General features: G+C 32.6%; 1 protein-coding gene and 1 pseudogene across 2 annotated transcripts; both read left to right on the top strand.

The window, feature by feature from the left end:
- The first annotated feature begins 934 nt into the window (after positions 1-934).
- Positions 935-16,135, top strand: LOC112784960 (methyl jasmonate esterase 1). 2 transcript variants are annotated; one of them, XM_025828347.3, is made up of 3 exons: positions 935-1,576; positions 9,304-9,435; positions 15,745-16,135. In XM_025828347.3, exons 1-3 carry the CDS (start codon positions 1,103-1,105, stop codon positions 16,027-16,029), a joined length of 891 nt encoding a protein of 296 aa, XP_025684132.1. In that variant the 5' UTR covers positions 935-1,102; the 3' UTR covers positions 16,030-16,135. The 2 variants fall into 2 exon arrangements, with proteins under 2 accessions (XP_025684132.1, XP_025684133.1); XM_025828348.3 differs by lacking the exon at positions 9,304-9,435 and having other exon boundaries at positions 1,014-1,576.
- On the top strand, positions 7,413-9,279 carry LOC140182733 (uncharacterized; annotated as a pseudogene).
- Positions 16,136-16,485: the final 350 nt, after the last annotated feature.

Below are 16,485 nucleotides of genomic sequence, written 5' to 3' on the forward strand. Positions count from 1 at the left end.
AGTCATATTTTGTAGGAATGAGAAAAAGTTCAAATCAAAAGACGAAAGCTTTGTATTTTTTGTCAAAAGCAAAAATCCTTTCAACTTTTTTTTATACTTAAACCCAAAAGGAAATAAAATGTAATCTTTTTAAAAAAGACTTCAAAGTTCAAACAAATAAAAAAGAACAGGTTTGACTGCCAAGAAAGAGACAGACTTATATTTTGAGTTCATATAACAAAACTTGTGAAAATTTTTAAACAATTTTAACAGTCATATATAATAAAAAAAATAAAAATAAATTTAAATATTTATTAATATATAAAATTATATTAAATTTTAAAAAATACAAACTAATTTTTAAAAATGAAAATTATAAGTTTATAATATTTTTAATTGATCAAATACAATAATATATTTAATTATTTACGCTTTCGAAAATATAAACATCTTTTCATTCAACTTTGCCAATTTTACTAGAAACAAGACCGACCGACTCCATCCTTTATCTGGGAGACAGAGTATCCGCTACGCCACTCCTAAATTTTCAATTAAGGAAAATCATAATCTATTCCGATGCGACACTCCATTTACTACATAATTTACATAGACTAATTCATGTTGACAGCTGGAAAAAAATGCACTTTTTATTTTTTATATTGGGTTGATATAATATATTTTTAAATCATAAATAATTAGATATTAATTTTAAATTTGACACCATTTAATTTAGGATAAAAAAATTTAGATTATTCAATTTTTATTTAAAAAATTAAAAATTTTAAAATACAAAAATTCAACCTTTTAATTTATATATTTTTAATAATTTTAAAAATACTAAAAATTAGAATATCAAAATATATCACACGTTTCACTTCAATACCAAAAATAATAATAATAATAATAACCAGAAAAAATACTCATTGAATCATTCAACCTCAAGAAAAAAAATCATTTTCACGATTACCCGATCCCAACACCTTGCAATGGCCCACTGTTTTTTTTTTTTTTTTTTTAAAAAATCTCTCTAGAATCTTATTGCTGCTGCTTAAAAGACTCCTTTCCCTTTGTAACCAAAGTACCAAATAACCGCTGAAATAAATATTTTTTATAAGTTGAATTAATGGAACATGTAAAGAAGAAGCATCACCAAACACTAGCTTTCATCTGGTTATTGATTATCCTATCGTCTTTAACAAGCAAGTCAGGATCATCATCATCGGAGTCATCACAAAATAGAAAGCATCACTTTGTTCTAGTGCATGGAGCGTGCCACGGAGCATGGTCATGGTACAAGGTTATTACACTTCTTAAATCATGGGGTCACAATGTGACTGCCTTAGACTTGGCAGCTTCAGGGGTCAACCAAAAGCAGGCTTTGGAGCTTAATTCAATTTCTGAGTACTTTGAGCCTCTGACTGAGTTCATGACTTTATCAGTGAATGAAGGTGAAAGAGTGGTTCTTGTTGGTCATAGCCTTGGTGGCTTGGCCATATCCCATGCCATGGAACATTTTCCTCACAAGATTTCTGTGGCTGTCTTTGTCACTGCTTTCATGCCTGGTCCAACAGCCAACATATCCGCCATGTATCAAATGGTAAAGCTATTCTTCTTCGTCTTTGTTATTCAAACAGGCCAATTCTTTCTTGTCGATAACTTCCGTTCTGAATTTGTCTAACCTTTTTTTTAGGATAAATTTTAATATTTTAAAATTAGATATTTTAATATTATTTAGATTAAATATTAATTTTTAGTTTTTTTTTTAATAAATTAAACACTGAAATTTAGACACTATAATCATCATCGTTCAAATGAAAATATTGATATTAAAAATTAGAGTTGGGAGCAGGAGTAAATTCAGATAGAGTTCCATTCTTAATAAATAAGAGGTAAATTACATGGTATCTATAATTTATATTGAATTTTTATTTAACTTATTTTTTATAATAAATTTTAAATATTTAATAATTATTTATTTTTATATTTTTAAAATTAAATATTAATTTTTAATTCTTTTTAATAAATTAGACAAATACTATTAAACACCATAACAATTACCTAAATAAAATTGGCACGAAATGAATAACACAATAGTTAAAACGTTTAATTAAAAAACTGTTCACTATCTCACACTTATAAAGATTATAGGAACCATATATTGATCCATGAGGACATATAATATACTTTGATTCATAAATCACATTTAAGTAATTTAGATTTAAGAAGATGGCTAGCTATTTCTTCAAAAATAGAAGCTACTAATATAGATTTAAGTTGAAGGCTAGATCTCTATAACTTCGTGTGATTTATATGTATAAGTATTATCAAGAATTTGTTTTTAATTTATATTATTGCTATTTATGAGAAAATTTTAAAATGTTGGCAACTTTGTTAGGATTTATCTGTAAATAAAAAAGACACAAATTTTAAATATTTATGAAAGAAGTAATGCGTAAATATGCATTTTGTTTTTATGTTAAATATGTGATAAAAAAAAATTTCTAAATGTAAAGTTCTCCTAAAATATATAAATCAATGTTTTTATTCCTAATCGTTGTTCTAAATCTCATGTTTGTCTTTAATTTTTTTGTTCATTCTATTTACACTTCTAGATAGTATCCAATTTTCCTCTTACTATATCTTTCTGTTAAAATTGCTTCCGCTCCACTTCTTCTCAAAAGAATTATTCATGTGGAGAGGAAAAAAAATGAAGATAATGATTTATGAATGGAAGGGTAATATTCGGGGAAAAATTAAATGAGTAAATAATTATTTTTGAATAAAATTGACCATGACAAATTGAAATTAAAGTTATACTTATATAAGATAAATTCTATTCGATAACAATGATCAATTATTAAATTTTTGTTAATAATTCCGTAAATACCCCTTTCCTTTTTTCTTTATTCCTTATTTTTTTTCTATAACTACCACCACCTCCACTACAAAATTCATCATCTTACTAGATCTATTTCTCTACTCCCACCTCTCCTAGATAGCTACATCTTGTCAAAATCACCATAAATTCAAATTATAACAACAATTTTCAATCTGTAATTGGAACTTCAGAAACTAACCTACCTAAATGCTAGAACACATGCTCTGGTGGGAGGCTCTACGGAGCCACCCGCTACTACAAGTAATGCGCTTAATATCGTCAAATTTACTGTCAGATTTAGTGACGGATATTATCGACGGATTTTCCGACGATTACGAGTGAAAATTCGTCCCTCAAATAAGTTACCGTTAGATTTAAAATTCCATTGCTAAATCCGACGGTAAATAGAGGCGCGAAAATTAATTTTATTAGCGCAAATTTAGTGTGAGATTTTCTGTTGAAATTTTTTTGCAGTAACAAGATTTAGTGAAACACAGCAGTTAGGCAACCACGAACACCTTACTGTTGGCATTTTTCGCCAGTAAATCCCACAGTAAATTTGGGGTAAATTTCAAACTCAAAACTCCTCTCTCTCTCTCTCTCTCTCTCTCTCTCTCTCTCTCTCTCTCTCTCTCTCTCTCTCTCTCTCTCTCTCTCTCTCTCTCTCTCTCTCTCTCTCTCTCTCTCTCTCTCTCTCTCCCCATTGAAGAAGGTTGTTGCGCCACCCCCCGAATCTAACGTCGCCGCTGCTTAGCCTATTGTCATCGCAGATCAACATGACATCATCACTACTGTTGGAGCCTCCGTGGAAAGCCTCCAGTGCGCTGTTGGTGTCCCTTACCTTCGGAGGTTGTCATCGGGTAACTGTCGCCACAGCTGAGTCCCACTGTGTCAAAGTTAATTAAGGTTGTTGTTCATTTTTCTTTTTGGTTGTTTGGTATATTACTAAACCTAGCTCCACCACCATAGGTTTCACTACCACCTCCTGTCACCACCACGATTCTACTATCTTATAGCTACCATCAGAGGTAATTTTTCTATAATTTTTGTGTTTTTTTTTTTTTTCAGATTTTTATGTTTGTTTAGGATTTTATTAAGAATTTTATTAAATTCTTGATTAAATTTTTTTATGATGTGTGCGATTAGGTTTATTTGTTATATTAATTTAGTGTAATTAGAAATTAAATAATGTTAGGTTAGGTAGGATGTAGTTTAGGGTTTTTTTAGAGTTGATGGTGTCATGATTGATTGTCAATTTTCTGAGTTAATTATTGACTTATTTTTTGTTGTTAATTTTCTGAGTTTATTGTTGTATGAGTTAATTTTCTGAGTTAATTAGTGTTGATCATTGTTAATTCTCTAAATTAATATTAGCTTGTTAAATCTTTTGAGTTAATTATTGACTTATTATTGATTGTTGTAAATTTCTAAGTTAATTAGTGTTGATTGTTGATAATTCTCTGAGTTAATCTTAGCACTACAAGAAATGAGCTGAGTACCCTCGGAATTACTGGCGGATTGAATATGACGATATAAATGGCGCCAGAAAATTTTTACCGGCGGATTATTTCATCCGACTCTAATTACTAGCGAATTTTGCATCATTTTTTCAATTAATACGACGAAACTAAGTTGATGATTACCGTTGGATTATTCCGACGGTAACTTTGGCGCCATATTATGTTTTATGGTGTCCAATTACTGTCAAAAAATTTTCGCCGATAAATCCTACGGTAGTTGTGTTCTTTTTTTTTTTTCACAATTAGCCCACAATTAGTAGTCAAATTAAAATTTTTGGTTACAAAATTAGGACAGAAATTCAAAATTACCAGAAATCAACTAATGATTTTATTAAATATCAATGGTCTGAATATAATAAAAAGTCAAAGAAGTAGAATATAATGTAATGGACACAATAAATTAAATTTCTAAACCTATGAATCCCGGTAATCGTCGTTGACTTCCCCCTACTGAGGCGGCGGAGTAGGTGCTAAAGTTGGTGTCCCACCAGCAGTGTTGCCGTTGGTACCAGCAGTGCCGCTGCCTCTAGCGTGCATCTGCTCGTTGTACACCTCCATCTGCTCTCACAAATGCTCTAGCTGCTTCAGCTTCACCTACGCATGTAAGAAACTCGTTGTACCTCTACTCAGACTGCTGAGCTTGTTAGTGAAACTCCTGTGTGAGCTTCTGCACCTCCTCCCCCAAGTCGACAACTTCCTCGGGATCGACAGGACTAGTGACAGAGGCAAAGACAGATGAAGGCGCCAATGCGGAGGCTATTGGCAAAGAACGAACCCAACCCGAAGACACGATTCTTATAGGGCTCAGATGCGGTCTCATGCCAAATCCTATTAGAATCTACCACCGAGATATCGGAGCTAGCGGGGTCATCCTCACTAGGCGGCTGAGATTGCTAGGTCGCAACCTCCAATCACTACGTGTAGTCCTCCTGTGTAACACATGTTGTGAATAGGATAACAGTTAATTGACTTTAAACCAAATAAATTTCAAATTTAGAGTTAATTGAAACTTACATAATGAGCCACAGACTGCTCATCAGTAAATCTCTACTCGTTAGCCTTCAACATATGGGTATACTTGAAAGTCTCTGCCAATGTCGCCTCACAATCCAACGACTTAAACTACACATATTGAGACAAACTAATAAAATAAATCAAGTAACAATTAATTCAAGTAATAATTAACAAATATTAGTAAATAAACTATATACCAGCTTGCTCGGTGAAGCCCTGTTAGCTCTGTTTGTCAGATGGCGATGCTTGAACCCCTCATCGATACTAAAATGGACATCCAATTCCTTCTTAAGATCTGGATGGAGCTAAACCATGAGGTGGTCGCTCAGCTGACAAACGTCTTACATCATCTCCTGAAGTTGCTTAGCTACCTGGTGGTTGTAGATCTTCCTGATTAAGATATCATGTTTCTTATCCTAGATAAATTTCTCCTGCACAAAGTAATTCAACAACATTAGTTAGGCAAAATAAAAACAGTTAAAATACAATTAATTTAACAAAATTGGGTTCTTATCGCCTACTTTTGAAACTATCAATCTCTGGTCTCGGCAAGGATCTTCGTGTAGCTCGGTCATGCATTGTTGTACATGGACTTAATCACATTAGAGACTCATGTGTACATGCATTGTTGTTTGGTGCAAACCTATTAATAAAAAACTTAAGATTAGCAAACACATAAAACTTAACAAGTTCAAAATAGATTGCGGATAAAAAATATTAAAATAGTATGTACTCACGTCTGCATGCCATCAGGCCAAATCCTCATCTGTATAATGGGCGGTGGTGGAGGGACATCTGGCTGGGACGCATTAGAGTAATCTACTACTGCGGGCTCTATCGCTGGAGCTGTGGGGGGCGGAGGGAGCGTAGCAGAAGGAGTCATAGTTTGGGTTCAGGACCATGATGAACTGTTGGTCTGCTGGACCCGCCTGTGACGTCACAGGAGTCGACTGAGTAGTCGAGGTAAAGTGCAATGACTGAGCAGTCCCTGGAGATCTGGTGGAAACACTTCCTCCACCACGACCATGAGACCGACTCGTTCTATCTCTGCTACCTGTCGTTATGTCTACAAAGAGAATATATTATTAACACTACTCAACATATACAGCATAAATCCTTCAACATTTATATTATTTCAAAAAAAAATTTGACATAACCTCCCCTAAAATTGAACATGTATCCACCTTTACGATTTTTACAAATCTAACCAACCTCAATCCACAATATCAGTCAAAACTCAATTAAATTCACAACATTTTTAACAGAATATATTAACTAGTTTATACAATAAAAAGGCAATATTTTTGTTTGAGTTATGCTCAGAAATTTCCACAAATAATTATTATACATGTTCGTCCAATCATCATGAGGTTTATTTTATAATAATATTTGATATGGTCACAGAAAAAATGCTAATTACTAATTATTTAGGCTTTACCAAAGGAATTTATCTTTAATGGCTTAAACTTACCGAACGCTAAACTTGAAGTATCCACCCTAACTAACATTTCATTTTACTAAGGCACTAACTTAACATATGATAACCAAATCCTAAATTCGAAATTAATATATAACTAGATCCTAAATTTTAAATTAACTTAATTCTAAATTAGCATATGATAACAAAATTTTAAATGCTAAATTAACATATAACTAAATTCTAAATTCTAAATTAACTTATTCTTAAATTATCATATGATAACCAAATCTATATAAAAATACTGATAAATTTTAACTAGATTGTAGAAATAATGTTTTCAGCAATAATAAGAACAAAGCAAGTACTAATTATACAAAAACCATTTCAATCATCAACACGATGAATGAAAGTTAGGGCACAAAAAAAATAATAAAGTAACAACATCCTAAGGTAACAAAATCCAAACTATAAACCCAATTTCACAGTAACATAATTTAAACTCTAAATACAAATTTCGCAGAAATTTTATCAATTTGAAATTAAAATATATATTAAAAATAATTTCACAGTAAAATCCAAACATTAATTTCAAAAAAATCTAATGGCAGAAACAGCCAACTTACTTGCAATGGAGGAGGTGGCCAGTGGCGTAGCAAATTCCTTGTCACAGAACAAAAGCGGTGCAGATTCTTCAAGGAGTAGAGGCGCGGCTTTAGCAAATTTGTCATCACGGAGAAGGGATAATGCAAGGAGAGGAGGCGGCAACAGGAGGCGCTGACGGTGGCTGGGCTAACGGAGCAGCGGGGAGAGGAAAGGGTTAGAGAGAAAAAGAGAGTGGGAGAAAAGAGGTTAGAGAGAGAGAGAGAGAGGAGATTTCAAAATGAAGGAGAAGAGGATTTGCGCTACAAATTTTATGGCTCGTTACCGTCGGATTTATCGGTGGTTAAATCCGACGGTAACTCATTGCGGATCACCAAAACGCAGCGTTCCACTAATGAGGTTTACCAGCGGACAAATTCGTCAGTAATTATTTAACCTGACGAATTCTATATCAAAACCATCAATGAATCTGTTGGTAAAAGCCGATGCTAAATCCGACGGTATTCAACGCATAAGTTTGTTAATTTTCAAGTTAATTATTGACTTATTGTTTGTTGTGGTTAATTTCTGAGTTAATTAGTATTGATTGTTGATAATTTTCTGAGTTAATCTTAGCTTGTTAATTTTTGAGTTAGTTATTAACTTATTATTGATTGTTATTAATTTCTGAGTTAATTACTGTTGATTGTTGATAATTCTCTAAGTTAATCTTAGCTTGTTAATTTTCGAGTTAATTATTGACTTATTTTTTATTATTGTTAATTTCTGAGTTAATTAGTATTGATTATTGATAATTCTTTGAGTTTATTGTTTTCTGATTTAATTGTTTGCTGAGTTAATTATTATTGTCTGAGTTAATTCCACACAGCTTAAAATTCGCGATTAGCGTAACCTCCACAAACCCTAACAAACACATCTCATTCTCCTACATTTTATCTCCGTCTTGATCCTCTCTGGTGACATCGACTTCCTAGACGACATTGTCCTCGCCTTCGGCCATGGAAAAAAGAATACGACAATGCTAAAGACAGTGATTTTGAGGTCCGATGAGGCGCTGCAGAGCGACAATGTGACGAAGTTGAAGAGCAGCACGAAGTGAAAGAGCGGGTTGCCATTGCAGGTGAAGCTAAGGTGAAGGCCATGATGGGGAATTTGAAGACACCAAAGGTCAGAATCAACGTTTCTTGTGAAGGTATCAAGGCCACACTTCCCTCCGAGAAGAAATCGTCGACGGCATCTACATCGAATACCAAGTGCAATGTCGATGTCAGGTTCAAAATCTGGAAATGGACCATTGGATATACAATATTACCATGGTTTTGGCAAGATGTATCTGTTTGGGAAAGGTGGGAGTAGAGGAGTAGATCTAATGGAATGGTAGATTTTGCAGTGGAGGTGGGTTGTGGTTATGACGGAAGATGAGGAAGGAAGAGGAGGAAGAGGGGGTATTTATGGAATCATTAACAAAAATTAACAATTGATCATTTTTGTCGAACGAAACTTATTTTGTATGGGTATAACTTGAATTTTAATTTTTCATGGTCAGTTTTTTGTCAACGTATGAATCTTTCATGATCAGAAATGACTATTTATTCAAAATTAAATTGGAACTAAAAGAATTGAATAAGACAAAAATATTTTTTTTGTTTCTATCATATCTCCTAACATAACAAACTAAGGACTAATCTATCGCGGATCAAAATTATATTTAAAGACTTGTTACTAACTAATAAATTGCTGCATTTACAACTAACTTAGATTAATTTAGTGGCTAATTAACTCACTAGTTTGGTTAAATAAATATCAGAAGTTTATATTGGTTATGTATAAATTTGATTCTATTATTTTTCTTTTTTCTTTTTTTTAGATGACTGATACTTCTTTTTTTAAAGGCATTTAGCAACTCAGGATCGATATTGGATAATCACTACACTTACGATGAAGGGCGCAATAAACCAGCCACAACATTTGTATTTGGACCACGCTACCTTGCATCTAGATTGTATCAGCTCAGCTCAAAACAGGTTATTCACCAAAGTTTAAATTCTTCTATTATTTGTTAGAGATATGATTATTCATATGTCTCTTTCTATCGGTTTAAACTTTAAGACAAGTGATTTAATAATGGAGTTTAATTTTAATACACAAACACAAAAAGGTTTTATATAGTCGTACAGTCATATTCGTTTTTTTTGCATGACCATTCATACGGTTAATCTAAAAGGTGACCATTTTTACTAATATAATATTACGTAATTCGATGCACAACTAAAACTACTTTATACTGATAATGCACCAAAATTAAATTCTTAATAATATATTATCAAAATATATCTGATCCAATATTATTAAGTCACTCACCCCAAAAATATTTATGTTCTAAATGATGATTCTTAGACATTTTATACTTCTTGAGTAACTTTTAAGATTGTGTTATACTCACTTAATTCTAATATATATTAGTAGAATTTAATTTTAATACACTATTAATATAAGTAATATAAGTAATATATATATATATATATATATAAAATTACGTATTGCTATGTTATTAAAATTAATTATCTTTTATTTTAATAATATAAATAACTTTTAAAAAAATAAATATAATTAAATAATTGTATACAATATTTTATATTATCAATAAATTAAAATTAAAATCATATTATTAAGGAGCAAAAAAAAAAAGGCCTTACTATTTTTAGACCAAAAATATGTCATATTACTCTCTTTGTTTCTAACATTTTCTCAAAAAGAGAGAAGAATAAAAAAGATTTAACTATAATTAAGGTCGGCACAAATGGTTATTAAGATTTTAGTACTTAGTTTGTAGCTACTTATAACTACAGCTTTTTATTTCTCTTAAAGCCATGAAATTCTAGCTTGGTAAGCAACCATTTTAAAGAAATCTTGTACCGCCGTCGTCAAAGGACAATGTCAATTGGACAAAATCCAATAAATGGCTCATATCTCTGCTATTTGAATCTTTGATCTAGGGCATCAGAGTTTAACTACTAGTATTGGAGGTGTCTTGATTACTAGCATATTATTAAAAAAGATAAAATAACAATAGTTATATAAAGACAAGATAATTGTTAGGTACCAGATAAATAACATAGCAAAATATAGAGATGAAAAATTAGAAATTTGTATAAAATATGAAAACAATCGAATAACTTTCTTTGAGAATTACAACTTCTTTCTATCACAAGAAGACTACAATAACACTCTCTCTTGACAAAAGGAGAACACACTTCTCTCTACATATATAGGAGAAAACTACTCAAAGAAATATTATGTTATTCTATCTAGATGACTTGATTGAAATGAATTAAAGAAAAACTCAATTTATAGGTGAATTTCTTCAATATGAACCATCCGTCGATTAGAGGTATATAATTCTTTTCTTTTTCAACCATTAAAATTCTAAGGTTATAAACTAGGATTGTTTATTATCTTTCATTTTATTTAGTTATTATTTATTTATTTATTTTCTAAAATTAGCTTTACTAATTTTCACAATCTCCAACTTAAAACTAATTTTGATAAATTTTAAAAATCATGTTGCTCATGTATTTGATAGGCCGTATGAGGATCTACACCATTCAAACTTTTCTGTGTTGATTGGTTTTGTCATGGCATCTGCTAGGTTATCTTTCGTGTGAATCTTCTGCATATCAACACTTCCTTCTTCTACTACTTTCCGAACAAAGTGATATTGTACTCCAATGTGTTTTGTTCTTGAATGAAAGGCAGGATTCCTTGCAATGTGCAAGGCACTCTGACTGTCACAATACACATAAATCTTTTGTTGTTTGTGCCCGAGTTCTTCCATCAACCTTTGGATCCAAATAGCTTCCTTGCATACTTGTGTAGCTGCCATATATTCAGCTTCTGTAGTAGATAAAGCTACAACAGTCTGTAATTTAGATAGCCAGCTCACAGCTCTTCCTTCAAGCATGAACACATATCCTGTAGTAGATTTTTGTTTATCAAGATCACCTGTAAAATTTGAATCAACATATCCACTGACAATAAATTATGATCCTCCAAAACATAATGCAACATTCAAGGTCCCTTTGATGTATCTCAGGATCCTCTTAACAACATTCCAATGCTCTTTACCGGGATCTGCCATAAATCGACTTACCACCGCAACTGCTTGAGCAATATCTGGCCTTGTACAGATCATGGCATACATAAGGCTTCCCACCGTTGATGCATATGGTACTCGAGACATTTTCATCTTCTCTGCTTCACTACTAGGGCACATACTTGAGGATAATTTGAAATTCATAGGAAGTGGAGTTGAAATTGGCTTACATTCTTGCATATTGAAGCGTTGCAAGATCTTCTTCAAATAATTCTTTTGCAATAGCCAAATCTTTCTACCCCTTTTGTCTCGGTGGATTTCCATCCCTAAAATCTTATTTGATGGTTCCAAGTCTTTCATATCAAACTCCCTAGCCAACTGTGCCTTCAATTCTTGGATTTGATTTTTGTTGGAACCTACCACCAACATATCATCCACATACAACAGCAGAATGATGAAATCATTATCACCAGACCTCTTGTAATAGGTACAATGATCTAAACTAAGTCTGTTGTATCCAAGGCTAATAATGAAAGAATCAAATCTCTTGTACCAACACCTTGGCGCCTGCTTTAGACCGTACAGAGATTTATTTAACCTGCAAACGAAGTTTTCTTTTTCTTGTTCTTCAAAACATTCTGGTTGGAGCATATATATCTCTTCTTCAAGTTTTCCATGAAGAAAAGCAGTCTTTACATCTAATTACTCTAGATGTAAATCAAATACAGCACACATAGCCAAAACTACTCTAATAGTAGTTAGTCTCACCATTGGAGAAAATATTTCATTGAAGTCAACCCCTTCTTTTTGAGCATATCCCTTGACAACCAATCTAGCACGATATCTTTCCACCTGATCAGTACTATCTCGTTTGATCTTGTAAACCCATTTGTTACCAATGGCTTTCTGACCTGCTGGAAGTTCAACAAGTTTCCAGGTATGGTTCCTATGTAATGCATCAATTTCTTCTTACATTGCTGTCATCCACATAGAAGTGTCTGGATTGCGCATAGCCTCCATAAAAGTTGTTGGCTCTCTATCTTCTGTCAAAAGACAATATGCATCATGGTTTGTCAAAACATAATTTAAGTGCCATGATGGTGTTCTTCTTTGTCGAGTGGATCGACAAACTTCTATGTCATTGGCCTCTGCTTCTTGTTCTTCGTGTTGTGGTTCTGCTTCAGAAAGATCACTTTCTCTTCATTTATCATCTATTTGAACAGTGGTTATCTCTTTAACAGTGCTGTCATTCTCTTGTTCCTTTTGCAATTCATCTTCTGCAAATATCACATCTCTACTGAAAACTACCTTGCGGACAGTGGGATCCCACAAGCGATACCCCTTAACTCCGTCAGCATAACCCAAGAATATACATTTTCTAGACTTTGGGTCCATCTTTGTTCTTTCTTGGGAATTGTACATCACGTACACAAGACAACCAAATATATGTAAAGAAGAATAATTAGGTGGCTTACCTTGCCACATCTCCATTGGTATCTTCAACCCAATTGCAGTTGATGGTGACCGATTTATCATATAACAGGCGGTTTTAACAACTTCTGCCCAAAAAGACTTGGCCAAGCCTGCAGTTTGCAACATAGCTCGTGCTCTTTCTAGGAGAGTCCTATTCATTCGCTCTGCTACACCATTTTGCTGAGGCGTATATGCAACTGTGAATTGCCGTTGAATACCTACTTGCTTGCAAAATGTTAGAAAATCACCATCGACATATTCTCCTCCATTATCTGTCCTTAAATACTTGATCTTCTTTCCAGATTCAAGTTCTAACTTTGCTTTGAACTCTTTGAACATCACAAACACGTCTGACTTCTTCTTGATCAGGTACACTCATAGCCTCCTAGAGTAATCATCAATAAATGATACAAGATATTTTGCTCCTCTTAGGGACATCTCTGGTGATTCCCACACATCAGAATGAATCAACTCCAATATGTGCTTGCTCCGAGCAGTTGATCTACCAAACGTCAATCTATGTTGCTTGCTTGTAACGCAGTGCTTACAAAACGGTAAGTTTACCGATTTGAGCCTGGGAATGAGATTACGTTCTACAAGAATCTTCAAGCCTCGTTTTGATATGTGACCCAGTTTATAATGTCATATCATCGTCATTTCTTCTTGACTTGCTAAAGCAACTGATGCCTCTGTCTCTTGCAAAGTATCTCCCATAAGCATGTATAGATTTGCTGCAATCGTTTCTGCTTTTATTACCACAAGATCTCCTTTAACAACTTTCAAGATCCCACCTTCAATATGGGTCTTACATCCAAGTTCATCCAATTGCCCAATCAACAACAAATTTTCTTCAAGCCTTTCACGTGTCTTACCCCTTGAAGTGAACAAATAGAACCATCAAACATTTTTATTTTGACAGTACCCATTCTAACAATTTCTAAGGCATGATCGTTTCCCATAAACACCGATCCTTCCAAGACAGGTTCATATGTACAAAACCAATCACAATGAGGAGTCATGTGCCATGTTGCTCCTGAATCAACAATCCAAACATCCGTGAGCTGTTTGCTGCCTTTAAAACCAATTGTTGCTTCGCCATACAGGATTTCTCCATCATCAGAGGTGCTCGCAACACATCCTTGAGAACTTGATCCTTCTGGAACCTTTTCTATACTCTTCTTATTCCAACAATCTTTCTTGAAGTGCCCTCTCTTACCACAATTGTAGCATTTGACCTGCTTCTTACTTTGTGACTTTGGTCTACTTTGACTCCCATTGGAACCACGCTCCATTGATCTCCCTCTTGTCATCAACAAAGCCTCTACTTGTTTTGAGTTCTCTAATCTATCTTCCGTATTCTTGCGCCTAGATTCTTCTTCAAGAACCGCAGCAGTCATGTCATCAAAAGAAAGATAATCAGTCAAAACATTATTAGTTAAGTTAATGATAAGCTGATCATATGAATCTGGAAGACTTTGAAGTAAGAGCTCTGCACGTTCATTTTCTGCTATGGTATATTCCAACGATGAGAGTTGGAAAAATAGCGTATTTAGATTGTTGATGTGATCCGTTGCCGATATGGACTCACTCATTCGAAGAGTATAAAGTCTTCTCTTCAAGAATACTTTGCTGCCATTTTTTTTAGACGGTAACTCGCAACGGAAAAAAGAAAATATTAATCAGCAATCTTAGGCTCTGATACCACTGTTAGGTACCAGACAAATGACACAGCAAAATATAGAGATGAAAAATTAGAAATTTGTATAAAATATGAAAATAATTGAATAACTTTCTTTGAGAATTACAACTTCTCTCTATCACAAGGAGACTACAATAACACTCTCTCTTGACAAAAAGAGAACACACTTCTCTCTACATATATAGGAGAAAACTACTCAAAAAAATATTACGTTATTCTATCTGGATAACTTGATTGAAATGAATTAAAGAAAAACTCAATTTATAGGTGAGTTCCTTCAATATGAACCATCCGTCAATTAGAGGTATATAATTCTTCTCTTTTTCAACCATTAAAATTCTAAGGTTATAAACTTTGTTTATTACCTTTCATTTTATTTAGTTATTATTTATTTATTTTTTAAAATTAATTTTACTCATTTTCACAATAATGTCATCACTTTTTATATATACAGTTTTTGAACACTCATTTTATTGTATAAAAAATAAACTTTTTTTTTTCACTTTTTAATAGTCTCTTTTAATATCAAAAGCCACACTACTACTATACTAAGCTTTATTATCAACAACTCGCCATGAGGCAGGAAATTAATTATAAAAAATATACACAAAACTGGTATATATAACTTTTTTAAATATAAATATTTATTGGAGTAGTGGAGTACAAATAGATTTTGTCAAGATAAGAGCAGATAAATCTATCTTTAATAGGTTGTTGAAATACATCTATCTTTAAGGTATATGATAAAATAAAATCTTAATCATACCTCCACTCTGTGTACATTATACAATTTCATCCACAAGAATTTATTATATTCTATTAAAAAAAAAAAACATAACTAAAAAATCAATCCTCTTACCTGATTATTCGCATTTTTATTTGTATAATCTTGGTTGTGCATGCCCTAATTATTAGCATTATTAACAACAACAAATGACATGGATAAAAACAACTATATATATCTTATTTTTTCAACATGTTTATTAATCTGCCTCGACTGAAATCTAAAATGTATATTTAGTTATTTACATGAAACAATGATCAACTACTTCAATTTATATTTTACAGGATTGGAATCTGGCAACAACGTTGGTGAGACCATTGAAACTATTCAGCAACAAAGATATAACAAAAGTGTTAACCCTATCACACACAAAATATAGTTCTGTAAGTCGTATCTTTGTTGTGTCCGAAAAAGATCTTGTAGTCAGTCCAAATCTTCAACGATGGATGATTGAGCACAATCCCCCTAATCGTGTGGTTGAGATTGCTGGATCAGATCACATGATCATGATGTCCAAGCCCATAGACCTTTGCCTTCAACTACAATCTATTGCTGCTAATTATGATTGATTATATAATTATATTTTAAACAAATGTATTATACATCACTCTTCACTAAACCTTACATGAGTCATGTATCAAATAAATAAAAATCTCATGCCCTCTTATTATGGTATTTACTATTTAGCAACATGTTGCAAATAATTTGACTTCCTCTATTATTTTATAAAATTAAAGAAAAGAAAAACTTTCTGCAATAGAGTTTAGAAGGTTAATATTTTTAAGGTTTAATTACTCTGTTGGTCCCTATAGTTTCACCAAATTTTTAATTAGATCCCTGTACTTTTTTTCCATTCAATTGGGTTCCTACACTGCTTTTAATTTTGTAATTACGTCCTTTTCATGTTAAAAATGTTAAAATTAACATAATATTTTTACCAGAATGCATGCGGTCAAAGATTTAATTAAGTTTTTAATTATAAATACCTTCAATTTGCGAATAAATATTCAGTTAACTCTAATATT

This window comes from Arachis hypogaea, chromosome 20 (genome assembly GCF_003086295.3).
Source record: "Arachis hypogaea cultivar Tifrunner chromosome 20, arahy.Tifrunner.gnm2.J5K5, whole genome shotgun sequence".
Lineage (NCBI taxonomy): Eukaryota > Viridiplantae > Streptophyta > Magnoliopsida > Fabales > Fabaceae > Arachis > Arachis hypogaea.

Coding starts and splice junctions, on each gene's coding strand:
- LOC112784960 (XM_025828347.3), top strand. CDS start 1,103: ATGGAACATGTAAAGAAGAAGCATCACCAAACACTAGCTTTCATCTGG. Junction 1,577..9,303: donor TATCCGCCATGTATCAAATG/GTAAAGCTATTC, acceptor CTTTTTTTAAAG/GCATTTAGCAACTCAGGATC. Junction 9,436..15,744: donor ATCAGCTCAGCTCAAAACAG/GTTATTCACCAA, acceptor TATATTTTACAG/GATTGGAATCTGGCAACAAC.